A 27,653-nucleotide genomic window follows, 5' to 3' on the forward strand; every position below is an offset into this window, starting at 1 on the left:
ATCTTCTTGGTTATCTACTACATGTGTAATTTAATTTTAGCCAACAAGCCTTTTGAGAAATAACTTATATATTCACGCAACAAGCCTGGAATATTTGGGAGGTACATTTGGTTGGGGTTTTTGCTGTATTGACTCACACTAATATTATGTCAGGCAACACAGCAGCTAAAGTTTATATTTCATATTCCATTTTCACACTGTCTGCTTGATGTAAAATTGATGCACTGAGGGGCAAAGCAAACATAGACGGCCAACTCCAACAGATTGTCTGCTGGCAATTTGCTCATCACAGAGCCAACAGAGAAGCTTGCCAAGTGTAGGCAAACCTATCCAGTTAACCACCTGAGCAGTGGGCAGGCTACCCCTTCAATCAATATTTCTGCGCTGGTAATTCCAGCCCTGTTACTTGGGAATAAATAAAGAAATTAAACAAAGAGACAGGACTGCCGTGAGTAGCTGAGTTACTGACTATCAAAGAGAGCAAGAACTGGTTAGAAGTGGAGCTACATTTGGAGCTGGAGGAAGGGACTGCAGTCCTGATAAGGGAATGGCCCTTCCAGAGAGGAGAGAAAGAGAGGACATGGAGGGAGGGAGAGAGAGAACGAAAGAGAAAGAGAGAGAGAGAGAGAGAGAGAGAGATTGCTGCCTGCAGACAACACAATGAAGAGAACAGGAAGGATAGCTACTCTAGGACAAGAGGACCCCGAGGCCATCCCCACATCAGAATAAACACAGTATCCATAAAAAAGAGGAGTAGGATGACCGTTAACATTTTAAAATTAATAATATGTTCTCATATTTATTTTCTGAAACTAACATTTGATTTTAAATATACTTTAATCCCTCCTGATTCTAGAATATCAATTATCTTCTAATAAACCTAGATCTTTCAGAGTCCAGATCACTTGTTGCAGAATATCCCTTTCCAGTATTGTAAATGGACCTATAGTGATTACAGTTTATGGGAAACTACATTTAAGTATATGATCAATGAACTGGAAACAATGTAGTCATCTGTATAGTGTGTCAAAGTCAGTTAGTAACTTATATGACCAGTTTTCAATATTCAACGACTGATTATTTTATATTTTGAACTAAAACGTATCTTTTAGTGACTTATAAACATGTCTCCAAAATAAAAAGACTTAAGTAGTTACACGAGACTCTATTTTTTTAACTTGGCAGCTATCACTTGGATTTTGTAGACAATCAGAAAGCACACACATCTTTCTCCCATACTTACTTCTCTCCCAAGTTTACAAAGCCTTTTCTCCATAGCCATTTATGGTCTTTTTTTAGATATCTGAAGAATTCATTAATTTATTCCTGACACCAAACTCAGTATTCCCTGGATTGTGCACACATTTGATGTTGGTATTTTTTATTTTGGTGAATTTTCCTTGGCAAAGGCTCTGCTCCTGCCTGGGAACTGATTGAGCTTCCACAGAGCCAATATGTTTCTCAGTTCTCCAATTTAAATGCTGCCAAGTATTTTCTAACATGTGCCATGAGAAATTCAGCTGCATATAAAACCCCATTCATTAAATAAACACTGAACTAAGCAACCTCTGGCAAAAGGCACACCCCATCTGACATCCGATGTGCTGGGGACCTTCCAAAGTATGTAATTAAAGATTGCCTTAAAACAAAATTCCCTAGTACTTAACAGTCATAATTGAAAAATAAAAGTTCCCAACCTGCAGTCTTCATACTTTTTAGGGGTTTTGGAAGAAAAAATAAACAATCAGACATTTCGATTTTTTAACAAATCTAAACAAGGCCTATTCTTCCCTGTAGCACAGGTTCAATACAGCATGCGTCTCCTTCAGGCTGTAGATTATCAACTAACTGAATGAGATTGAGAAGCTGTTTCATATTGCTTTAATAAACTTTAACTGAGCAACCTAAGTATTTTTTAAAAATTCTTTGCCTAGCTGATGAAATATGATAAAATATTTCCTTCATAAAAAAACAAGGTAAAGAAATTAAGGTAAACAAAATGATAAGATTTGGGTAGTATTCATGTAGACCTTCACATGTGAGGATGATTAATTGCTTACTGGAGATATGGTTGCTTTTTACTTCTCTTAGAAACTTAATTTATTAACATTCAGGACTCTGAACCATAATTATACTTATTTTTAAATGTATTTATGTGTATGTGCCTGACAAGACCAGCAAAGGGAGTCAGATCCCCTGGGACTGAAATAACAGATGCTTGTGAGACACTATGTGGGTGGTAGGAACAGAAACTGGGTTCTCCAGAATTGGAGCCAATGCTCCCAACCACTGAGCTGTCTCTTTATTCCAGGGCCTTCTTCTTTTAATATTATAGTGGTGACAAAAATGGAAATCCTTTGCTTGGAGCCCAAAGTCAAGCACACAGTACTGCGTATCTGAATATGCTTGACTAAAATTGCCAATGGAGGCTTAAAGCTCATCCTCCATTAGGAGGAACACAACTTTACAGGGAATGTGGTAGCTGCCCCAGGTAGTGTCACTGGCTAAGATAACAAATGACTGCATGCACACATACACACTTGCATTGTGTGCATACATCTGTATGTGCACACAAAAACACACATACACACAAAACACCTACCACATATATGCACAGACAATCTTAAAAACGTACACCATATATTTCATTTATCAGGTAATATTACATTGTAGATTTATACAATCTCCCCCTCCCCCAGGAGCAATTCCACTTCCCAAAGTCTGTTCATTGCAGGTGCTGCAAACAGCACTGTTGACTGTCTTAAATGCCAGCTTCTCTTGCTGGCTTCAGGGTGCCCAGCGGATAGCTTGAGTGAGCAGTCCAGGGGAATGTTAGAGAAGGAACTGGTAGTCCCACAGTTTAGAAAATCCAACATTAGATGACCAGAACACATGGGCACCAGAGGTTTAATAGAAGCTTCTTCCCTTTAGTGCTGACAATCACCATGAAAGGAAGAACCAGCCAGAACAGCCTCTTAGCATGAACCCTCAAAGAAGAGAGACTGTGCCCGGTCCTTGTGGCAATACTTAGACCACACTTTATTCACAGCCTGCTGAGAACTAGCTTTGTGACCTGGGCAAGTGACCTTCCCGCCGGATGAGATGCCATGCAAAGGAAATAAGAACTTCATCTGATGTGCATGTGTCCCCAGGCGCAGGCACTCACTTCTGGTATCTTACTGCTGCAAGCTCCCAGGTGGTGCCTTATGATCGCCAGAGTACAGTGAACAGGGTTACAACTGCATTTGCTGCTTGTTTTCCTCACCTGTTTCCTTTTATAGTTGTACATCTGGCCAATATTTTTTCTAGCATGAGGCTAGTTGCCACAATACATTAAAATACAAAACATACTTTTTATAAGTTATGACTTTACTAACAACTACAGTAGTAAGAATGTAATTCTAGTCTTATTCAGAATTCCCTTTAAAGCCTGATGTAGTGTTGCAATCCTGTAATACCAGTCACTCAGGAAAACAGATGCAGGAAGATCCTGAGTTCAAGACCAACTGAGGATATAACGAGATGTTGTTACAAATAAATAAAATAAAATAAGTAAAAATAAAAAAGATTTTCTAGGGAAGGGGAGAAATGTAATTATGTAATCTAAAAAATAAAAAAGTCCCTTTTAGTGAATTTTAATATATAGCTTGGATATATTGGGGTTGTAAAGATCAAAGACTCTTCAATAGTTACAAATATTTATTAGCAAATGCTATTACAAACATTTATCGTGGCCACAGAGAAAGCACAAGCCTACATGTCCTATCACGTATGCACACTGTAGAATAACATAAATGGCTTAGTAGACATAGTAGAATATATTATAGACTATATTATAAATCTATGATAATTAAGTGATGTGGATCTGGACCATGAAGAAATAGCTCAGGTATAGATCCTTGTGTATGATGTGGTGATTCTTAAAAATAATGGCAAAAAGTGATTCTAAAAAGCCATGTAAGTTCTAATATGTAACCATGAATGAAAGAAATTCACCTTAAACAGAAGTCATATAACAGCAATGTTGGAGACGAATGCCCAGAATCTGGCAGCTCTAACAGGTTATGTTCAGCTGCTCTCTCTGACATACTTTTGAAAGAAACTGATGATGGGCAAATAACTAGAAGACAGATTTATCAAGGGTTCTAGAGATCCCCAAGAAACCTTCCAAGATTCTGACATGAGCTTTAAGCTCAAATAGGGGGAGTATGTGGTAAGGGGCAAGGACCTTAATTAAAGTTGTTCTTGCTTAGCTGTGTGTTTATTAATCATGTTCTTAGCTCTGCTGGTGGTCACAGGTCTGAATCATTGTCAGTGCTTGAGGTATCTATCAATCTAGTAGTCAGGAGACAATTACTTGTGCCCCAGGATACAGCTTTACCATCTTGGCTAACTGCCCTCATCTGGAAGGGCCAGGAGAGCTCAATCTAGTAACTACCCCTGGAGATGCTGCTGCTCCTGGAAACGGAATGACTGCTATTTAACCCAGTGAGCCCTCTTTGCTTTTCCACCCTGAGGGAGATGAGACCAATTAGACCAACACACGGCTTGATAATCATACCTATGGATGGAGGTGAGCAGGTGCCAAGGGTACCAAGGGCAAGCATAGACGCAAGGCTTTACACACCCTGTGGCCTAGATCTGGACTCGGTGCTTTTCAGCAAAGGCAGTTTCTACATGCTTGTTTAAAACACATTTTAATCTTCTTAAAATAAGGTCTTACACACATGCATACACGTACTTATAATAAAATAACAAATATTTTTACATCAAAATAATATGCTGATCAAAAATTCCTGGGAAGAATTTTATAACATTAAAATGGTAAAATGATGAGCATGCTGGGAAATGGTTGAGGAAAATGTCACAACCTTGGTATATGCCCAGCAAGGCACACTATATTATTTCAGAAAGAAAAGAAGGATTTATAGTAAACAGTAATTTATTTTATAAAGTATGTATAGATGTGTGCATACTGGAGACATATGTGAGCAGGAAATATCTAACTACAAACTGATTATATGTTTTGTATTTATACTCATGGCCACTTCCTTAGAAAGGGTGTAAAATTTTATCGTAGAAGAAATTTTATTGAGCTTATGTGGGTAAAATCGCAAAAATAAGTTTTTATTGATTAATCTAGACAACACATTCCAGTTCACAGAAATCATAGTGGCTGATGGGAAGATGGGTTTCCTTAAGAGTTTATGATCATCTTTCCCTCACTGAGACTGACAGGTGAAATATTTTTTGGAATAAAATCTCTAGCTGCTAGTTTGGAATCAAAATGTTTGGCCCTAATTTATGCAGGATCATGAAAGACCAATTCTAAACATATTCTTTATCTTCTACTTTAAACTTTCAGTATAATAATAAACACTGCACTTTGTTGTATCTCCTTCAGTGCCTGACTGAATATCACTAGGGGGACACTACTGTGCCCCTCTTCCCTCGGGACTTCCTCTTCCATAATGTAGGAATTGGCTCTTAGTACGCAGCTAAGGCATGTGTGGCATTGCCTGTGAGGAATCTTTGGTTGCATCCTCTGAAGTTCCTATTCTAGTGAAAGAGGGCTGAGGAGAAAAGCTTTTCATGTGCTGCTGTCAGGGGCCTCAAGGAACCGCGTCTCTAGGAGACTTGGTTCACAGCTTTGTTTTTTCAGCATTCGAAAAGCATTGAAATCTTAGTTAATGTCTCTATGATAGGATAACAGGACAAACTTTTACAGTCACTTAGCTTTTTAAAACCTCATTTTCCTCATCTGAAGAGGATTGACCAAATTTACATTTTGCATTTCAAAAAACTCATTTAAAATATTCATTTCCTGCTGGGTGGTGGTGGCACACACCTTTAATCCCAGCACTCTGGAGGCAGAGGCCGGCGGATCTCTGAGTTCGAGGCCAGCCTGGTCTACAAGAGCTAGTTCCAGGATAGGCTCTAGAAACTACAGGGAAACCCTGTCTCGAAACCCCCCTCAAAATTCATTTCCTAACGACATTATGGAGTCATTGTTATGAGTTGTTACTAGACCTGATTCTTATGCCATTGCTGATCATAGCACTAAATGCTGCCATATAGGGAACAATTACCCTTGGGCATTGCCTACACATCTTTGTTTATTGTTGGTAGGAAAGGCAAAAGCTCTGATGATTTTGTTTTATTATATTTTATAATTAATATATATAAGGTTGTCCAATTGAGTCTCAGACAAAATCTCTACATATCTTTTGCAAAGTATTGTTGAATTTCTTTCCCATCCAGATTCTTAGAAACTTTTGTCATAAATTTAAATGCCACAAGCTTTTCTTAGGAAAGTTATTATAGTCTGTTTTTATGTTTTCTAGTCATGTTTGTAATTTTTGTTGGAGAAAATAACATATTTGGTTAAAGATTTTGTCTACACTCTACCTCTGAATAGGATCTTACTCCTACAGAATGAATACCATCATTCCCTGTAACTATCTGTTACCTTTAAAATCCCCCATGCTCCTGGCCTGACACTTACTGTGTAGCCGAGGCTGGCTTGGAGTTCGTAATCTTCCTACCTCTGTCTCCTGAGTGTTAGGATTGGAGATCCCACCAAACTAGGTTTAATTTTCTATTTTTAATTAGTCATAAAACAAGTAAATTATTCTTTTCTTTATATTTTTCTCTTTTAGGTACAGTCTATATTCACTGGGACTGTTACAGCTTGATAATTGCTAAACTCTGCTTTGTATTCAAGACATTTGTAGCATCAAATAAAAAAAGGCAATCTGAGTATTCTAGCCAGGAATTCTTAGATTGAAAATTACCAAATATCATTTATGTATATTTGGTTGTATTAATAACATTCACTGATCTGCATTATATACTTATCATTTTTTGAGACAGAAACTCACTGTGTAAACCAAGATACCCTCAACCTCCTAGAAATTCAACTGCCTCTCCCTCCAAAATACTGGTATTAAAAGTATATACCACCATGCCTGGATACTCACCTATTTCACAGAGATGTATCACATACTATAATTTATATTGATATTTTATAAATATCAGTAGTATCAATTTTGTCAAATTTAGTTTAAACAAATTTATATCTAGCAGTATGAGAATTTTATATTTTAGCATATGTAGCATGTGAAAACTCCTAGAATATATCATGAGCAAGTATTTAAAGGAAACTCAGTTGGCCATATTCCACTGTACTGGAGATATATATATATATATATATATATATATATATATATATATATATATATATACATGGGAGTGAGTAAAATTACATTTTCTTAAGCATTTTACCTTAGTATGTGCTCAACAGTGCTTATCTGACTGAATTTAACATACCATTAAGACACAATTTTAAAATAATAAATTAATAATATTGGATATAAGAATTTTAATACATTTTACTTTCTTTCTTGAGCTGTTCCTTGAACTATGCCAAGCAAGTACAACTTCCTGCTGTTTTAGAGTGGCTCTTCTTTTTGTGGACTACATTCTGGTCATGTTTCAGACCCCTTCACTGTCATGCTGAAAGGGCACATGGAGAGACCCCAGAAAGAACAAAATTAAAAACAAAGATCTCCATGTATAACCATTCTTAATTATGCAACTATGAAAGACACCAACAGGATGTTTTTCTGTTTGTTGGTTTGTTTGTTTTCGAGACAAGGTTTCTCTGTAGCTGTTTTGGTGCCTGTCGGGGAACTAGCTCTTGTAGACCAGGCTGGCCTTGAACTCACAGAGGTCCACCAGCCTCTGCCTTTGCTTGTGCCACCACTGCCTGGCCACCAAAATGGTTTTAAAGGAGCCATCTGGATCCCCTGGATAGACTCCATCCATCACGATGCCTAAACATCTGTGTGGGGATTTTTTTTTACCACCCTACACATTGTCAGAGTTCATTCTTCAAGGCCTTCATTAGTGTATGTTAGTTAATTCAAGAACCTCACTGAAATCTCCTAACTGATGAATATCTTTATTTTAAAACATCCTCATTTGAGTGGTAAATATTTCCCTAATGATTTCACATCTCCCCGCTCCCTAGAAAGAGTGGTATCTATCAGCTGCCTCTGCAGAAATCTTTAACATACCCCTCAAGGCACCTCTGCATACACTAAGGTAGTCTAAATTTCTCTTTCTAGTATATCAGTGTTTCTATTTTTCTCAAAATAGGGAAAAATATCCCAGCATCTGACCAACAACTGAAGAACATCAGAAGGAGAGATGAAACATTGGGTCTTTTGTTTCTTGCCCAAATCATGTACCCTAAGATGGAAACCTGTATAAGAATTCATACATATGACATGCCATTTCTTTTGACCTCTTAATTTTAGAAATTAGGAATATGAGATACAGAGAGGCCATTAAATATAGATAGTAGTATTAAAATTAAAATAAGTTTGTTTATGGATTGTCAGTTATGCATTCTATAATTGAAGCTGTTTCCCCTGCATTATGGAACTAGTTTTCAAGAATATTGTCAAGATCAGGTATGATACTCACTACTGTTTACTTCAAATGTTAGACTACACCTATAAATTGTTTTTATTCTTGTATATTAAGCTTAAAGAGACATTTTTGAAGTCCTTAACATATAAAAGAGAAGGGAAAGACATAATAACAGTGTGTTAAAATTACACAGCAGATTAAATAAAAAACAAATAAACAGAAAAAAACATAAAGCAAGCAAATTCTGAAAGTTGTATCTTGTCTGTCTCTCATTGCTAGTTAGGTATAGGCCAATGGAGCAGGGATCATTTTGAATTCCTTTAAAAAAATATAAATATTCTTCCAAGTCTTTGATTCTAAAATCAGATCTAAATGAATATTCATTAGTGTCATCAATGGTTAAATTGACAGCATATATACACACCCACCCTCACACACAGACACACAGACACACACACACACACACACACACACACACACACACACACAGACATATGGAGTGGAACTCAAATTTCTACACAAACAATTGTAAAGTAATCCTTTCAGAAAAGAAAAATTAGCTTGCACGTGAATTCCAAGAAGGTTTGGAATACTTTCAGTCACTCATTAGTCCAACTGAACTAGATATTGTATGAGAAAGTCTAACTTTGAAAAAATCGGATAGTTATGGAATGTGGGTCCCATGAGAGAAACATGGTAACCTGAGAGCAAAGAGCATATCCACTTCAAATTGCTTTTCTGTTTTTCAGAGTAGTTTTTTGGTTAATGCAAAACTGGGAGGAAAAATGAACAGCATGGGTCTGCCAGGAAAATAAATTTCATCTCTCTAGTTTGCACTTGGGCATCATTCACCCCAGAAGTAATTCACATTCTACAAAATGAGCTTGAGCATGAGCTTTCCCACTGTATTGACGTTGTGCACAAACTGGATGTTCACAATGGTTAACACTGCCCTAGAAAAATACATTTAAATGAATCATTGGTGGCCATTCACAGTGCCCTACCACATCCTGCAAGAAGGACAGGATGTAGGTCAAGGGTTTTGTGGCTGATTCTGTGTTCAAGCTTCACTTTCCTTAACCATGGGCTACCTTCCTGCACCAAAGGGACTAGAATATAGAAGTGAAGGCTTCAGGCCTGCAGCACCTTGACCTTTCTGTGTTCAATGAGCTGTCCCCACCCCCAGGTCTGATGTGGGATTGCCCTCTGTATGCTGTGAATATGATTGGCTAATGAATAAAGAATCTGTCTTGACCTGTAATAAGATAGATTACAGCTAGGTGGGGAAAACTAAACTGAATTCCGGGAGGAAAAGGTGGGGTCAGAGAGAAGCCATGGAGCCTCTGCTGGAGGCAGATATGCTGAATGTGGTAGGGCACTGTGAATGGCCACCAATGATTCATTTAACTTGAGGACCTCTCCACAGAGAGGAGCCCATGCCAAACTGTCTAGATGGCTAGCAACCAGAGTGGGTAGTCCAGAGACATAGAGCAGAACAAAACAGGACTGTTCTAAAAGTGAATGAATGAATTAATGAAATGAAGTGATTCCTAATGATGTTCTGTTATGCTTATAGATCGAAGCCCTCCCTGCCCAATTGTCATCAGAGAGGCTTCCTTCAGCAACAGATGGGAGTGTGTTTAGAAACCCACAACCAGATTTCATGGAAAGAGAGTCTAAATTGGATGTCTCCATCAACCCCCTTGGCTACTAGAAAACACACAGAAATGAGACTGTAGAAGTCAGAAGAGATTGAGGATATAGGAGAACACGGCCCATAGAATCAGGGCTCACACAGACTTACAGAGACTGAAACCACAAGGATAGGGCCTACATGGGTCTGCACCAGGTGCCCTGAGTAGGTTATGGTTGCCAGCTTGGTGTTCTCGTGGGACTTCAAACAGTGGGAAAGAGCGTGTCTTTCCTCTTTTGCCTGTCCTTGAGACTCATTTCCTTCTTTTAGGATGTCTTGTCTAACCTCAATATGAGGGTCATCGCCTTGTCTTCTAGTACCTTGTTGTTCTGTCTGGCTGTAGTCTCTGGGAGGCCCGCTCATTTCTGAAGAAGAAATAGGGTGTGTTTGTGTCTGAGGGACAGTGGTGGTGGGGGAAGGTAGGAGAGTGGGGAGCATAAAACTGTGCCTGGAATGTATTGTATCAGAGAAGAATCAATTTTCAATAAAACAAAAACTATAACCAAAAAAAAGAAAAATACATTTAAAAATATGGTACTTTATTTCTGAGGTTGGTCCATAATAACACATTTTTCCACATTCTAATTGCATGTCTAAACTTAATATGCTATTTTAGTAAAGTCTATTGTCTTTATATCAAACTCGGTTTGATATAGTGAAGGAAGAATTTGATTCAGCTTTTTAGTAAATATTTATTGATTGCCCGAGCAAGGCCAGGCTCTGGCTTAGTACTAGGCAACAGTATGCAAGGGTCCTACTTACACAAAGGTATGGATCTAGACCAAGAAGGACATTCATTTTGCATCTCTGTGGGGGTTAGATGGTATGACTAACTCTGAACACTATATTTAAGGGGATTTGTTCTTTTTTTCTTCTAGTATCTTCTGAATGACCTCATTGCTAAGACACATAAAATTATAAGACTGCTACTAAAATCCTTGTTAATAGTTTCATTAGTTCCCACACCCTCCAAGTCTTGATTTGATGGTGCCTTGTTTATGAGATATGGCAACTATACATAGCCCAGTGTCTGCATTTCACAAATACCTATGCCTATGAAAGGGGCTTAAGTGTATAGTTAATATGCTGGTGTTGATGAGTGGAGGCATCTAGACTGTGCAGATTGAAAAATGACTCAGTCCTAATGAATATCCAAATTATCTCCAAATACTAATATATAAGCCACAAGGAATTATTAAAAAATTACCAGGCTGAACAGCACGAAAGCCATGATGAATAATCTGGAAATCACTTGTGAAAAGCGATCTCTCTAGTGCTAAAGATTTCCAAAGAAAGACAATCCTAAGTCAACTTCTCCAAGGCGTAATAGTCCTTTCTCTTTTCAAGATAGTATTCTTAAGAATTAGTGTAATTCCTCTTTGAGATTGCTTGTATTCATTTTCTCTTCTTTTGTTGTCAGTAGAGGCTTGTTAAGCCATTGTCCATATTTAGTTAAAGAATAAACGACATCCTGCTCTTCATAGTAAGCCTTTCTGATGATAAAAGAAAACTGAAGCCACAGGCTCAACACTGAGAAGATGTCACTTACTTGTTTGATGGAAATCAAATAGAAAAACCAATTATATGCATATGCTTTATTTCCTAACTATTTTTATAACTAACAGAAAGCTACAGAAGTAAATTTTCAGCTGTGATAAAGAGACAGCTATCTAGTCTCACGTAGGTTGATGTAATTACTATTATCTAAGTCATAATACAATTTACAGTGCCTTGTCTTTATAGAGATCTTTTTCACTTCCGTGCATTTTCTATTTTAATCATTACCACCATCCCATTGTGTGTCACCTCATGGGACAGAAATCAGCAAAGTGAGAAAGCTGAGGCCTATTGAGATCACACTCTGTAATGTCCACATCTGAATCTGAACTCTGGAAGCACAGTCTGGACCTTGAACTCTTAATTGCTGACAAGGAAAGTGATTCACACTATTACCACATAAAAAACTCATCTTCTCTCTTGGTTCAATAGGCATTTGAAAGAAATGCCTAGTATGTTGGTTTGGTTGACATTATTTGTGAGTATATTAATTTAGAACATGACAGTGTTGGTTTCAATGAAATTTTGGTCCCTTAAATGGTTTTATACGTAGCTGAATACAAATAACTAATTCACCCTTAAGTCAGTATGTTATATGTTGTATAAAAGTGATTATCTATCATGTGCATTTTGTAGAGAAAATATATGATCCATTATCCTTATTTCAAGATACTTATGGATTTTGCAAATACAAGGTAATAGCAGATGGATGATATTAATATCCTGCCAATGAGTTTACCCAGTGTGTTATTTGATGTCCAAAAAGTACTGTGATTATCCTCAGCTGACCAGAATCGCCTTGCCCCTTTAGAAGAAGTACCTTGGCAAACAAGAGTACAGGACAATATTTATCTGACATCTGCATAAATCAAAAGTAAAGTAAAACACCAGCACCACAGGCTGAATAGACTAATGAAGACTGTTTAACATATAGTAGTTTTATGTTCCTCACAGCACTCAGCTATTAGCTCAGCATAATGCAAGACAAGACTTTGGTGTTTCAGTTCTAGTGGGGATTTGGAGGAATTTCAGCCCAGCAAATTCTCATTATTATTTTGCAAAGGAAAGAGAGACAATTGATGTGTCCATATCACTATCTATAGCCACATATGTTTATACTTGGTTTTAAAAAAGTCAAAATTTTATTTGCTGTTTCTGTTGTTCAGTGAGTTAATAGCTGAAGTTTATTTGTTTGAAAAGTATTATACATCAGAGTTAATATTTTGTGTTTTTATGATCTACTTGAAAATTTCATGAACTGCAGACAAGTTATACACATTAAAAATATGAAATCTAGATTCTCACTGCTGTTCTTTACCCACAGGTTGTATACAAAAATAATGATGTAAGGCTGGAGTTATCTCGACTTGCCAAGCAGGGAGATCCTAAGATGAAGATCCATGGAGTGGTGGCATTTAAGTGTGAAAATGTGGCAACATTAGATCCAATAACTTTTGAAACCCCAGAGTCTTTCATTTCTTTGCCTAAATGGAATGCAAAGAAAACAGGCTCAATATCATTTGATTTCCGTACCACAGAACCAAATGGCCTCATCTTGTTTAGCCATGGCAAGCCAAGACATCAAAAGGATGCCAAGCACCCACAGATGATTAAGGTTGACTTTTTTGCTATTGAGATGCTGGATGGTCACCTGTACCTCCTCTTAGACATGGGGTCGGGTACTATAAAAATAAAAGCCCTGCAGAAGAAAGTGAATGATGGAGAATGGTATCACGTGGATTTCCAGCGAGATGGACGGTCAGGTAATTTAACATTTTACAGTACTATTGCAAATTCTCTCCCACCCCTGCCATTCTGAATAATTGCAACCAAATCCCATTAAAGGTGTGCTGCATTAAAGAATATTGCCAGTTACTGTTTCTGCTTTACCTCTTGTAAAAATTCAGATTAATTAATCATAATGCTTCAGTATCAAAACCCAAATGATTAAATGCCTTCAGTGTCTTATTCAAACATTTCGTTGTTATTAAATTAATTCATTTATTTTACATTCCAACTACAGTTTCCCCTCCCTCCTCTCCTCGGATTCCCTCCTATCACTTCTTCTACACCCTTCCCCTCAGTCCACCCTGTTTCTGTTCTGAAAGGGGCAGCACTCCCATGGGTGTTGACAAAGAACAGCACATCAAGATGAGGTAGGACTAAGCACCTCTCTCTGTGTTAAGGCCAGGCAAGGCAACCCAGTATGAGGAATAGATTTCCAAACCTAGCTAAAGCATTAGGGAAGGCTTTGCTCCCACTGCTAGGAGTCTCATAAACAGACCAAGCTACACAACTGTCACACATATGTAGAGAGCCTAGGTTAGTCTCATGTAGGCTCCATAGCTGTCAGCCCAGACTCTGCGACCTCCTATGAGCCCAAGTTGTTTCTGTGGGTTCCCTTATTATGATCTTTACTCCTCCACTTGTAAAATCCTACCTCCCTCTCTTCAAAAAAAACTTTTCTGAGCTCAGCTTGTGGTTGGCAGTGGGTCTTAGCATTTGTTTTCATCAGTTACAGGATGAAGACTTTCTGATGACAATCGGGGTAGTCACCAATCTGATCACAGGAGACAGCCAGTTCAGGCCACGTATCCACTAACACTAAGAGTCTTAGCTGAGGTCATCCTTGTAGATTCATGGAGTTTCCTTTGAACCAACTTTCTACCTGACCATGAAATGCCCTCCGTATTAAGACACCTCTTTTATTACTCTCCCCTTCCGTCTACTCTGCAGCCTGGTCTCTTATGTTCCCATTCCTACCCACCCCCAGCCTACACAGGAGATCTTTCCTATTTCCCCTTCCCAGGAAAATTGCTGCATCCCCTTTTGGGCCCTACTTGTTACTTAACCTCTCTGGGAGCTGTAGATTGTAGTATGGTTATCCTAAATAAACTTTACTTGGCTATTAAGTGCCACATTTATGCAAGAAATTTTATCTTGAATTTGTAGACAGAATTTAGAAGTCTTAAAGTCTCAGCTATGTTTTTATGCGATTAGATATTTGAAGGTCCCTGAAAATACAATTATAAAACATAGAAAAGTAAATATGCTTGCAAATTCATCAGGATTGTGGAGAAATTCACGCACAAAACACTTCAGTTAATGTAAGTGGTATTCAAAGTTACCGCTCAATCCGGTTTTCTTTAAGACGACTAAACAATAGAGGGAGTAACCACTGGCTTCATTGTCTGCCCTTTATTCCCTTATGAGGGTAGAGGGAAATTTTCTCATAGGAAATAATATGTTTACTTCACTTTAAAAAATGCTTTAAGAGATTAGAGTTTTGCTAGTGTGAACTTTGGAGAAAGGAAAAAAATCAACCAGAAAGATCCCTTTTTATCCAATAAAATGAAGAATTGCAAAAAGAACATTGAGAAGGAGCTGGGATGACAGATACAGAATAGGTGGAAATTCATAATCCAGTGCTCTGATTCCTCCTTAACTCAGAAAACCTATTTGTAATTTTTTTTGAGAAAATTTGCTCCCTGAATGTCATTACCCTAAAAAGGTTGGAGATCGAGTTCATCTCTGCTATTATTATGTAAGCAATGAAATGTTTACTGATTGGTTGCCAGCAAACTTTAACATCTGCTCTGCCCCAGATGTTCTGGAAGAGCTAGTATTTAATTTGATCCTTAAGAACTTTCAAATAAAAGGATTAAAATGAATGTGGGAGCAAGGCATGATCCAGTGCTTTGAAATATTATATTGTAGATGGTATCAGGATTTCATATATATCTAGAATGAAATTTTGAAAATAACTTTGAAGAAGACAGAGATTTGGCTCATATTTTATAACATAATAAAATAAAACAAATCAGATTATCTTGTTATACCTTGGAGGTTCAGAAAACTAAAAAAAGCTGTAAAGTTCAGATGCTATACTTTGTTTATCTAGAAATGAGGTACTAATAATATGAAGATAATGCATGACGAATATGAAGTTATTATTTAATACAAAGGAATGCAAGAACCCCAAAATCATTTAGTATTCATTTCATACCAGACTTATGTTTGAAAATAGCTCTTTGTAGTCATTTTTCTCAGATATATTTATTTGTGTGTGTTTATGTACACATAGAAGCATGAACCTAAAGAAATAAAAACCTGATGAACTTTTCAATGGAGTTCACTACAATCTTACCAATTATTAAATGAATTCATAATTCTCAAGGCATAGAACATCTACTAATTAGTGCTTGACCTGTTTATTTTATCATCATTGCTTAAAGTTTATTTTAAATCTTCATTAAATAATACCAAAGGCAGATAACATCTTTACTAATTTACACAGCTCAGGTTTGAATTGAATGAATAGAACTATTTTCTAAGTTTTATTTGCAAACTAAAAGAACTATTAAAGCATGAGATTTTTTTTGGTTGGAATTCACTGGAAATATTGAAGTTAATGTACTTCTTGGTATTTGATGGCAAATTACTTTTATGTGATTAAAATCTCAAATAAGTGAGTTGGAACAAGCAATGTAAAACCCAAAGCCAACTTTTGCCCTTCAACAAATTAAAGAAGGTAGATCACATCATGTGAACCCCACTCAGGGGAAGTTAATGTCATTTTAATAGCTGCAGCTGTTAATATTTTATATCTATAGTAGTTTAATTAAGCTCTATATTTGCCCACTGCATTGATCTGGCCTAGACTTGCCTATTAAAATTTGAATGAATTTACATATCGTTTCATTTTACCCAAAGAAAATTCTGAATTTTGCTGTTGAAATGAAAGCATTTGTAGCTGAGTTCAAAGTAAGAAACACAGAATCTCAGAGTTAAATTTACCCATTTCATATTAATTATATTCAAAGGTTCTACAAAAATGATTTTCTATATCACAAAGAAAAATAGTTTGGCTATTTTAACAGGACAATGTGGGCTGTCTTCTTACAGTGATAAAGGAAGGTTCATTGAATTCCCTGGGCAACCCCTAGTTCAATGCCCAAAAAGCATTTAGAAAGCCCTATTATTTAGGTTGTTAAAATAGAAGGACTCAAGCGTCTGAGTTGCTCTTTTTTTTCTTTCTTTCTTTTTTTCATATTTTATAACTTTTTCCAGTTTATTTATTTTTTATTAAAAATTGCCATCTCTTCCCCTCTTTCTTTCTTTTTTTAAATGTTTTGAGCAGGGTTACTCTATGTAACAGCCCTGGCTGTCCTGAAACTTGCTTTTTAAACCTAGCAAGCCTCAAACTCACAGAGATCTATCTGACTCTGTCTTCCAATTGCTGGGATTAAAAGTGTTCACTCCCACTGCCCTGCCCAAGTTATTCTTTTAGTAACTGATATCATTGACTTAGATACTAAGTACAAACACTATAGAACTACTTGACACCAATGTAACTACTCATTTTCTTGATAAGAGGTAAAACTAAATTCATAGTAGTGAACATAACTGAAATTTGGATATTTCTAAAACAGTTTATAAGAGAAATTCATCTAGGAGAAAGTATATTTAATTTAATTCTTTAATCACAGTTCCTTTGGGGACATGAAATACAGCTGTAAATACAGATGGATACCTTTAGATCCACCTTTATTCATATTCTCTCTGTGTGTGCACGCTTTCTCTTTCTTTCTACACACACACGCACACACACACACACTCTCTCAGACAGACACACACACACCACAAACACAAAGTATCACATTGTCAAAAATAGTCCTCAGAAGATTCCATTTTTACATTTGAAGAATAGTAGCAATCTTCCTTGTAAACAGAACTTCTTTAAATATATAATCTCATTTAATTGCCATCTTGAAAGCCATTTATTCAATACAGAAAAATAGGCACTGCCTTTTTACGACAATAACAAGAACTTCTGAGCCCAGACATTGGAAATAATTTAAACAGAAATGTCAATCATTTTTAGATAACTTACCAGCCTGGTATGGGAACAAGCTTTGATGAGAACAGGACTTTGAGTTCTGCTTGTTCACAAGATCCCTATATTGTTAAGCAAACATGTAGGTAGAAGAAAATTAACCAAGGTGGAAGCTGTCATTTCCCCAAAGACTGGGTCAGGCAGCAGTCAGTGATAAGGCAGGTAATCATCCAGGTTGCCATTCTTCCTGGTTGTCTATCCCTGGGTCCTGTGTTCACAAAAAGGGGTATGTGAGCCATTAGATGGTATATTTTATGGAATTTTACTATGGATAGTAGCTTATGATCACAGTTATAATATGAGATACTAATATAATTAACTAAAAACTGATCCTAATATGTTAAGTAAGGTAGTAAGCAAAAACATGGGAGAGTCATTGACAGGTAGAGGGCAAGTTTACTTTTGACCTAAACAGAGAACTCATCCAAGGATGCAAAAACTAATGACTAAGAGAAAAACTGAATTCTTAGTTTTTACCCACATACGATATCTTGCATTCTAAAATGTATGGAAAAACTAAACACTCTAGTTCCCCATTTTTATCCACCTTGATCACATTGGCTTCTATAGGCAACGTAGCTTCCTTCTGTTGCTTACAGAGCTTATAATTAGTGACTTCAGAGATGAGGTGGCTGAGTTATCTGCACATGACCATAATAAGTGCTGAATTTAGCTGTCAAAGGAGAAGCCATGCAAAGTGTAGGCTTAATCAGGTGGAGATGAGTGAACAATTTAAGTTATAGAAAAGCAGTTATCCTCTGTGCACATCTGAGCTGCTAGGATGAGAGCTCCTTGTTGTTGAGTTGAGGATACTCTAACGGTTCCCATTCCTCCAACTTTACAGGACATCATTGTGATAAATCTTTCTCAGCCCTCCTTCTTTTGCAGTCTTCCCTGTTCTCTCTCAGTTGATTTCAAATGTGACACCAAACAGCTGCCCAGGTATTTAGCTGAAGTGTGAATTGTTCTACAATTAGGATGAGGTTAATGACTGTTTTCATAGGGCAAAAACATGGTTTAAATTTGTGTTAAACTCTTTGGCTCAGTCAAGGATACCCTCTCAAGAGTTTTCATAGCAAACTGCCAGTCATTTTTTTCTTCTCTTTTTGCAAGCTATCATTACATATTGAGATCAAAGAGAAAACTCATTATTCTTGTCAAGTTCTGCTTGTGTACAACAGGGCACAGCAGACTGTATCAGTGGTTATTCATGGCTAAGCCTGCATTTAACAGCTAAGAAGCCATTGAGATTTGAATTGAAGTCAGAATTCTAGTTTAAGAACTAGAAATTATAGAGGGAAAGGCACAGGCTCTCTCCAGAGCACATAATTAGGGGTTTGTAGAAATCACTGTTCAGTGTGAACAGCACTTGCTAGCTATCTATTACCAGCCCTGATTTATGTGTATACTGTTCTTGAATTGCCACACTTAGATGGTTCTGCTTGAACAACTATTAGATGAGTTCTGTGTTTAGGTCTTGAGAGATGAACAAACATTGGTAGTAGCCATCTGACTGCTGCTCCAGGCACTTAAGTGGATGGTCTCACTGTGAAGGCAGAGGCTGCACATCTTACCTGAGATGAAGGTGTTGAGCCACCCTTGGCCAGTATGAATTTATATTACCTTATCTAATAAATTGTCCTGTTTCGGCTCCTTTAAGAGTACTATTGAGATGGAATGAGTTGGTGAAGGAAGTGTGTGGCAGTTCATGAATGATATGCTGTTAAATTGCTTGAATATTTTTCATGATTGCATGCAGCCATGTAAGAAAACATGCTGCATCATATGAGTCTGATTGTAGACAAATTAAAAGACACATTCTTGCCAGCCTTATTCAAATATGAAGTTACTGAAAATGAGCATGCCCAGGGACAGAAAGCTGTCAACTCCAGTCAGGTAACATTTCACAGCAACTGAAATGTTGCTTTATGGCAGCTGCACGAGTTTCCTTTCTGCATCCACAGTGAGAGTTACTGAGATTGTTGTCAGGAAACAACCAATCTCCTAAGCTGCAGAGCTGACATGGCTACTTTAGCTGCTTTCCATTTTGAAAGGTAAGGGCAGTTTAGATTTTTCTACCCATATTTCTCATTTGCCACGTGTGGGGGTGGCTTCTCTCCAATCGCCCCAGTACTAGGCATTGAGCTTTCAAGATTTTGTCCTGATTTTTTATGCATGTGTCTTATTCCTTAATTTTCCAGCATACAGATAAATCAATGTAAATCTTAAAAATAAAATTAAGGTGATATTTTTATATTTTCTAACATCATTTCAGTTCTTTATCTAAATCCTATATGAGATTTTTTTTAAAAAATGAAAAGGCACAGTAAATCACAAACAAACATAGAATTGTGCTGACCTCCCCTGATCCTCCTTACCCCAAGAAATATGGTTAATTTTGGAGGGGGGGTTGTCACTTATTTGTTTTTAAAGTTTTGGGAGAATAATGCTTTTTGTGTTTTGCATCATAGTATATTATTAACATTTGTTTCTATGGTTTTATTGTACATTTTCATTAAATTTGAGTTTATTTACCTGAGTAGAAATTTGGCAAATTTATAATTTTGTGGAATCAAACACTTTTGTGCACTGATTACACAAAGATAAAATTGACAGTTAACTTGAAATTATATGATTCAGTAATTCTATTCATTACATAAAACAGACTTCAGTGATCACCTTGTCAAACCCCTTAAGATGCATGAAACCTACAGTGAGGGCTATGAATCAAACTATTTGTTTAATTTTGCCAGCTAGTTACCTAATAAGCTAGACCTTGAATATCAGTTTTCTTCCACCAGACAAAAGCATTTTATACCATGGTGTGTTATTTACTCACCCTTGATTCTTGCAATTTAAAATTTTGTAGTAATTTAAAACTTAAGCCCACATTAGCTTATGTAAAATCTCACCTTTACTCCCTGTTTCTATTCACTATATAACCTAATTATGGAAATATAATAGCAAGAAAAAATGAATAAAAGAAAAAGCAAGTAGAAAAATATGAATACCATGACAAATTACAAAGTTGATGTCTGTTTTTATAACAAAGTGTTGCTTTGAACAGATTGTTTTACTTATACACAAATTATATGAAACGTAAAATTTTCCCGTCAGCTGTGGAACATTCTCATGCAAATATTACCTTATTTACTAGCTGACTTTTAATCCTTTTCCTCTGCTATTAAAATATCAGGACTAAATGCTAAATGATGAAGGTGGTCTGCACATTAAAATCGTAGAATATGCACATGTCCAAGTATTGTGCTACAGTTGTAGTTTCCCTAAGAGCTGAGTGCTTTGGATTCTTACATATTGAATCATGAAGCACTTGTCAAAATAAATTCTCTTCCATGGCTCCCTTCCAAAATATTTGACTACTGAAATATGATAGTATTTCTGTAAAGTATTGATTTGATCTACTAGAAATTTCAAGGGCAATTAGAGTAGAAAGGTATCATGGAATGTACATGACTTGGAAACCTTTATTTTTAAATTTTCCTGTGCTCACATATGCTGCTGCAATGGCTTTAACTACTTCGGATTCTGTGAATACTCTGTTGCTTAAGTAAAAATGTCACATCCATAGTAAAGTCAATAAGAGACATCACAACAGAAATCACATATATGTCCAGTCAGGGACCTTGGTACATGTTTAAATTGAAATGCAAACATCTAGTTAAGCTTTTGCCCCACCAATGGGATGCATTTTTAACTCTTCAAAATATTTCAAAATATACATATCATTATTTCCAATCCAACTTCTATGTTTTCTGTTTGCTTACCATGTTGTACAGAGATTCTCCTAAGACATGAAACCATATAGATTGTTCATGCACAGAAAATATTGATTATTTTGGTCATACTTCTTTTTGATTGTAGAATAGTCAGTGAATATCCAGTATACATATTTGTGCATCATTTTAACTTTAAACCTGACCAAATTAATATTCTAACTCCATTGGGTTATATTAGAGTAAAGATAGTTATTTTCCTTTTTTCCTTTCATATTTCATTATCTGCTCTTTCCCCGGGAACTCAAAAATTAGTATTCAAAGTAAAATATGGAATGTGGAGAAACATAACTGATGGTAGTCTGGTAATCATTGTTTTCTGAACTCTGGTTCCAATTTGTTAGTTCTGAAACTCATTTGATGATCCAGCATTTGTTTTAACACATGAATATAATACATAGAATATCATGTATCTAGAGGTAATAGAATTTAAATTTTTGTGAATGTTTTGTTTCAGTATGTATGTGTGTGTGCACACAAGCATACGTGCAGGTTCACATATGCAAGCATAAGTACACCCATGTAAGAGTTACATGAAAATTATCATATTACTTAGCACTACTATCAGCAAAGCAGTACTTTATGGTGAGGGGCCTTTGAGGCCCACCCTTGGTGGATGAGCTATGGTAGTTGTTGGCCTCTAAGGAGGAAGAGGAGGGATGTAATCACCAGTGGATGTCCCTAAACCCATGTATGTGTGGGCAATGCTAACTGAACTATGAGGACATGAAATTAGTATTGAGCAGCGAGGCAAGCACTAAGAAAGTTGAAAGAATGTGGTGGTGGGTGGACATCATCAGAATGCACGGGGTATAGTATACATTGTTTTTTAAGAATAAAAACATTACTTAAGAAAAAACCTACAGTAGTAGTGAGGTTGTAAGGAGCATCTTACCACAGACATGTCAATAAACACATATCTGAACTTTCCTTAACACTTTGTTCTAAGCAGGCACCCAAATCCCCATAAACAATAACCAAGAGACCCAACTTTTACATTGCTATTGTTAAATTAGGTATCTATGATTGTCTGAAATATTTAGCACAAACTTTTTCTCTAAGAGTACAGACATGGGAGGCTAGAGAGGGAGCTTAAAAGTCAAGAGCATTTGATGTGCAAACATGAAGACTTGAGTTTGGACCCCAGCACAAATATAACAAGATAAATGCAGTCTCCTGTACTTCTGTAACCCCAGAAGTGTGCAGGTCCAAAAGAGAGAGTTTAGAGTTTGGGGGCTTGCTTACTACAGCCTAACTGCATACAGCAAGCTCCAACCTAGTGAGAGACTATGATACAAAGGAATAAGGTGGAACTTGATAGAGGAATCAGTACATCAGTGTACTACTCTGGCTTCCACACATACAAGGGGACAGATATCTGTACACGCATTTGCATACACAATACACACATATGTGCTACATATATAGTTCACATAAATAAATACATATGCATTTATCCTCTTCATCTTTCTTAGTCTCTGTGTATGTCTGCCTGCCTGCCTCTCTTTCTTCTGCAGGCCCAGTGAGTTCTCTGGATAATGTATAAGAGAGACAGAGAGAGAATTATAGTGCTCTAAGCAGTGAATACCTGTGTTACAGGGATACCCAAGCACTCTCTTTATTTGGGAACTGTTGCAGTGTGATTAAAAGCAATTTAGTTTTACCAATTACTGTTAATCTTCCTGAGCTAAATTAAGTTTGTTCTATAAATAAAATGGAAATTTGGGGAACAGCTATTGGAAAAATATATCCTCATTCTCATCATAGTGTTTTATTGTTTGTTTTCTAAGTTGTATTTTTCAAATCAGTTCTTCTCAATTATGTGTATTTATGTTATCAAATGCTATGTCTAGGAAGACTTCATGAAGTGATAACTTCTCTACCCTATTATTTTTCACATTTGTCTTGTTGTCTTGTATTCAGATTTCTTTCTTTAGCTTATAGCTGCTAAAGAAGCTAAGGCCCATCTATGCATTCGCTCCTTAGCTCTTTTAGACAATGCTGGTTAAAAAAACAATTCTTTTAAAATGAATGTAGCAATCATTCAATTAGATATGAGTTTCTTCACCTCAATATTGTGCATTTCATTTTCCAAAATCACTTTTATTATATTTTCAAAGTAATATTGCATAGCAGTGATTTGCTTCTAAATGGAAGTTTTTTTTCTGGCTATTATCATGAATGAGAAAAATATAAATTAGTAATTTGTCTTTTTTCCCTTTTAAGTATCTTCCATTAAAATCCACACCATTTCTCTTTCCATACAAGACCAAAAATAGCAATGTCTGTGAGGGTTTCTCCCCTGGGAGTTTTCTACTTCTTTCTGTTAAAGTCTAGAAAGACAAATGCCTTCATAATGACTTGGACACCTGGGCATGCTGACAGTAGCTGCTATGCCCTTCTCCCTCAGAAAGACAAATTCCATTTTGAAGTTCAGCTCGAGATAGGACCTGCTGCCAAGATTTAAATTACTCCTGGGCACAAAGTAGGGACTAACAGCCTAACATTCTTAGCTGAAAGCATGCTTCTCCTTTGGGAAAACCCTGGGCCTTGGGTTTCCTGGGAAGCAACAATAATATACCATCATACTTGCATTCTCTTCCTGAACTTTGACTATCCCAGAGACTACATGAGTATTTAGATACTTTATGGCTCCTCAGTCTCTATCTCTTTCTGTCTGACTCTATCTATCTATTATACTTTATATCCAAAATGCAAATTTGGGGGTAATTAGGTAGTGGGTCTTTGTGGTACTCAGTGAATATCATTTGCACCCTGAAGATAAAAACCTTTCTAGTGATAGATTACTGGTATGAATTCTTATGATCTGACAGTATATATTTAAGGGTTTTTTTTATCAGAAATATGCTGCCAGTCACTTTTATGGATTCCACATCTTCTATATCTCTCAAATAATTCCATGTGAGTGAGTAACTGTTCATTTAATACTTGAGGCTTAAAGGGTATACATTTGCACATCAATACATTTTTCCAGCTTGAAGTGAGGAAAAGGAAACTATTGATTTTGATAAGTGATTTGGTTTAAAGAGATGATGTGGGATTTCGGGTCTGGGCAACCAGAAAATGAACAAGCAGCCTCCGTCAACAAAGAGAAGCAAATGATTCTTTCTTGACTCTCTCACCAAAATGTACCGATGAACATTCCTGTGGTGTTACAATGTAGTGTTACAATATGTGTTATAATGTAGACTCTGTGTGTTCTATTAAACATGCAGAACAGACTTCTAGTGTTTGTACACATGTATAAAGATGCCCAAAGCAGGGAAATGAATCAATAGATGTGTGCACTAGGTGTTAAGTTTCACTTAAATTTGGAAATCTGTCAAATTATCAGATACAAACAAATCAGTTAATGACAAAAACAAAAATCTTTCCTTGGCTCACAAATTCATACTAATTTTTTGTTTGTTTGTAATAAGGTCTCACTATTTAATCTGTATGGTCTGAAACTCACTCTGAAGACAAAGTTGGCCTCAAACTCACACAAATTCTCTTGCCTCTGTCTCCTAAATGCTGAGATTAAACATGTGTCCCTCCATGGCCCCCATACTAACCTTGAAAGTAATCACATTAACCACATAGAGTCAGACTTCGCTGTGGAAAAATGTCCATTTTATTATTGTATGATTTATTTAAATTTCAGTTGTTTAAAGTTGGCATCCATTATTAGTTATGTATACACTTTGGTTTTCAGTAAGTCAAATGGGACCACATTAAATGTAATTTGTTTTATTTCTAAGTTATGTAATCACATGGATGATTTGATGTGCAGAAGTACCAGACACTAAAGTAAAAAATAAGATATATCTTATATACATATATGTATATACATGTATTGTATATACATTCTTCTATACACATATATCTACATATACGTATATATACGTATATATATCTACATATACGTCTATAAGAAAATTTGATTTCATAAAAGAAGCCATGCTTTTGAAAGATGGCAAGGAGAGGTATGTGAGTGGATTCTGAGGGAGGAAAGAGAAGGGGGACATGATGTAATTATATTTTAATTTAAAATAATAAATGATTAAAATAGAAATGTCTGCCTTTTAGGAGCTCACACTCTACCATATAAGAGGAAAAAGCAGAGGCCCAGACCACACTGTATGCATAAACAACTTCATATTCTCTTTTCCTTATAACAGGTACCATTTCTGTCAACACACTGCGCACTCCCTACACAGCTCCTGGTGAGAGCGAGATCCTGGACCTCGATGATGAGCTCTATCTGGGGGGCTTGCCAGAAAATAAGGCGGGCCTTGTCTTCCCCACTGAGGTGTGGACTGCTTTGCTCAACTATGGCTACGTGGGCTGCATCCGGGATCTCTTCATTGACGGTCAGAGCAAAGACATCCGGCAGATGGCGGAAATTCAGAGCACGGCTGGAGTGAAGCCATCCTGCTCAAGGGAGACAGCAAAACCGTGCCTTAGCAATCCTTGCAAAAACAATGGCATGTGCAGAGATGGCTGGAACAGATATGTCTGTGATTGCTCCGGAACAGGATATCTCGGCAGGTCCTGTGAGAGAGGTAGGATTTCAAAATTCTAGCAACTAGTCCCCTAGAAGAAATATTTACTAAATATCAACATCAAGCCTCACCCGAAACATAACAACTACCAGTGAAGTAACCCCCTAGTCCTAACCCCCAGACCTGACACAGGCGACTGGGGAGCCTTTAGTAGTTTTTAGAGGGCCCAGCTGTGGGTACCCATAGCTCTTCAGGTGTGTTTGAGATGGCTAATTCACAACGGCTGCCTTGTTTGTCTTTAGCGGTTCACAGACATGTTTTTATGTCTAACCTATGTCTTAGTGGTTTGTCAGCACCTCCCTTTCCTTGCTAAGAAAAAAATGAAGCTCTCTGTTTTTCTGTTCCTCTCCCCTTGTAAGTAGAGGAATGGATATTGAAAACAGAATGAGGTAATGCCAACAGCTTGCGTGGAAACCGTATAACAGAAGAGATAGCAGAACAAATGGTTGCAAGCATGTCCTTCTATCGACCCAGCGCTTTAGATGAATGGTTTAGTCACTATGCTCATTGTCACTTACATTCTACAGTAAAACTAAAAGTCAGTATGAAAAATATTGGCGAGTTGCTCCATCGTCCTCTCGTGGTTCAAATAGCATTTCTCCCTGAGTTGCTCCACCTGAGCAGTGCCAGGCACGTCTCCTGAAGCCGTGCAGAGTTGGTTCTTTTCCTTCAGTCCTAAATAGTTTATGTAATTTGCCCTGAAAATTCAAGAGGAAAAGGTGGACATTTTTCAAACGCAAAATTAAGATTTGCATGATAGAATTAGACAGGTCAATGGATTGCTTCACATCATGTTAACACAGCCATTCCCTTTATGGTATTGCCTGATTATTATAATCCCTGTGGATTGAGGTTAGAATCTAGATATTCCTACATACTGTGGCTTGTGTGAGTACACTGTTTTGAAATTTCCTCTTTGTTCTTTCCTCCCTAATTAGTTTGTTTAGCTTGCTTTTGGTAAACTGCCAAAAAAGAGGAACAAATGACATAGATCACAAAGTAAAATACAATATGAGATTAGCAAATCTGTGTGAATTAAAATTTTGTTTTCAATTTAATCACTCAGAAAGATGCCAGGTACCTGCCTCTTGGTTAAAGTAAAGCTGGAGAAAGCCTGTAGCTCCCCTGTCTGAATTACAAAAGCCTCCAGTTAAATATGCATGGTCCACCACCCTGTGGCAGGCTTCTGTCTCTGCACATGGCAGAATGAAAAGAGATGACAGAGCTTTCCGAGGCAGCAGGGAAGGAAGGGGATAACTAGAGACTGCGATAAGGAGACATAGAGGTGGGGGACATCGGCAGATTTGAAAGGAGAATTTAGTAGCAAGCATCTTCACTGGGATATAACACACCTTTTAAACTTATGCTTAGCTGGAAACTTCTGCAGATTCCTTTGTCTCTAAGTTGGTTGTTTCTTGAGGATAAAAGGATGATATCATGTTATTCTTGTTCTGGGCTACAGCAGCATATTGCGAAAAGTATTTTTTCTTCCGAATTGATATTTTACCCACATGGCTGTGCCTCTCCTGAGAGCAGGGGTGATATAGGATGGTTGCCAGGCTCAGTGGCACAGAATGTTGCTTCTGTCCAGTCCTCAGCTGTGCCCTAATTCCACAAACATGAAATCATGCCTGGAGCTCTCGGTTTCAGATTCCATAGGAAGTGTTTGACTGTGTCTCTATATACCCATACCGCATTAGGTGGCTGATCAT

At 37.0% G+C, this 27,653-nt stretch overlaps 1 protein-coding gene across 19 annotated transcripts in view; it reads left to right on the plus strand.

Moving 5' to 3' along the window:
* Nrxn1 (neurexin 1) overlaps window positions 1-27,653 on the plus strand; it is a 1,076,729-nt gene that overhangs the window by 449,687 nt on the left and 599,389 nt on the right. For all 19 annotated transcript variants that reach the window (XM_038319685.1, XM_038319674.1, XM_038319675.2 and 16 more), the window contains 2 exons: window positions 13,011-13,449; window positions 25,558-25,941. In XM_038319685.1, the coding sequence (XP_038175613.1) occupies window positions 13,011-13,449; window positions 25,558-25,941 (823 nt within the window). The remainder of the gene's footprint in view (window positions 1-13,010; window positions 13,450-25,557; window positions 25,942-27,653) is intronic.

Source organism: Arvicola amphibius, chromosome 2 (genome assembly GCF_903992535.2).
Source record: "Arvicola amphibius chromosome 2, mArvAmp1.2, whole genome shotgun sequence".
NCBI lineage: Eukaryota > Metazoa > Chordata > Mammalia > Rodentia > Cricetidae > Arvicola > Arvicola amphibius.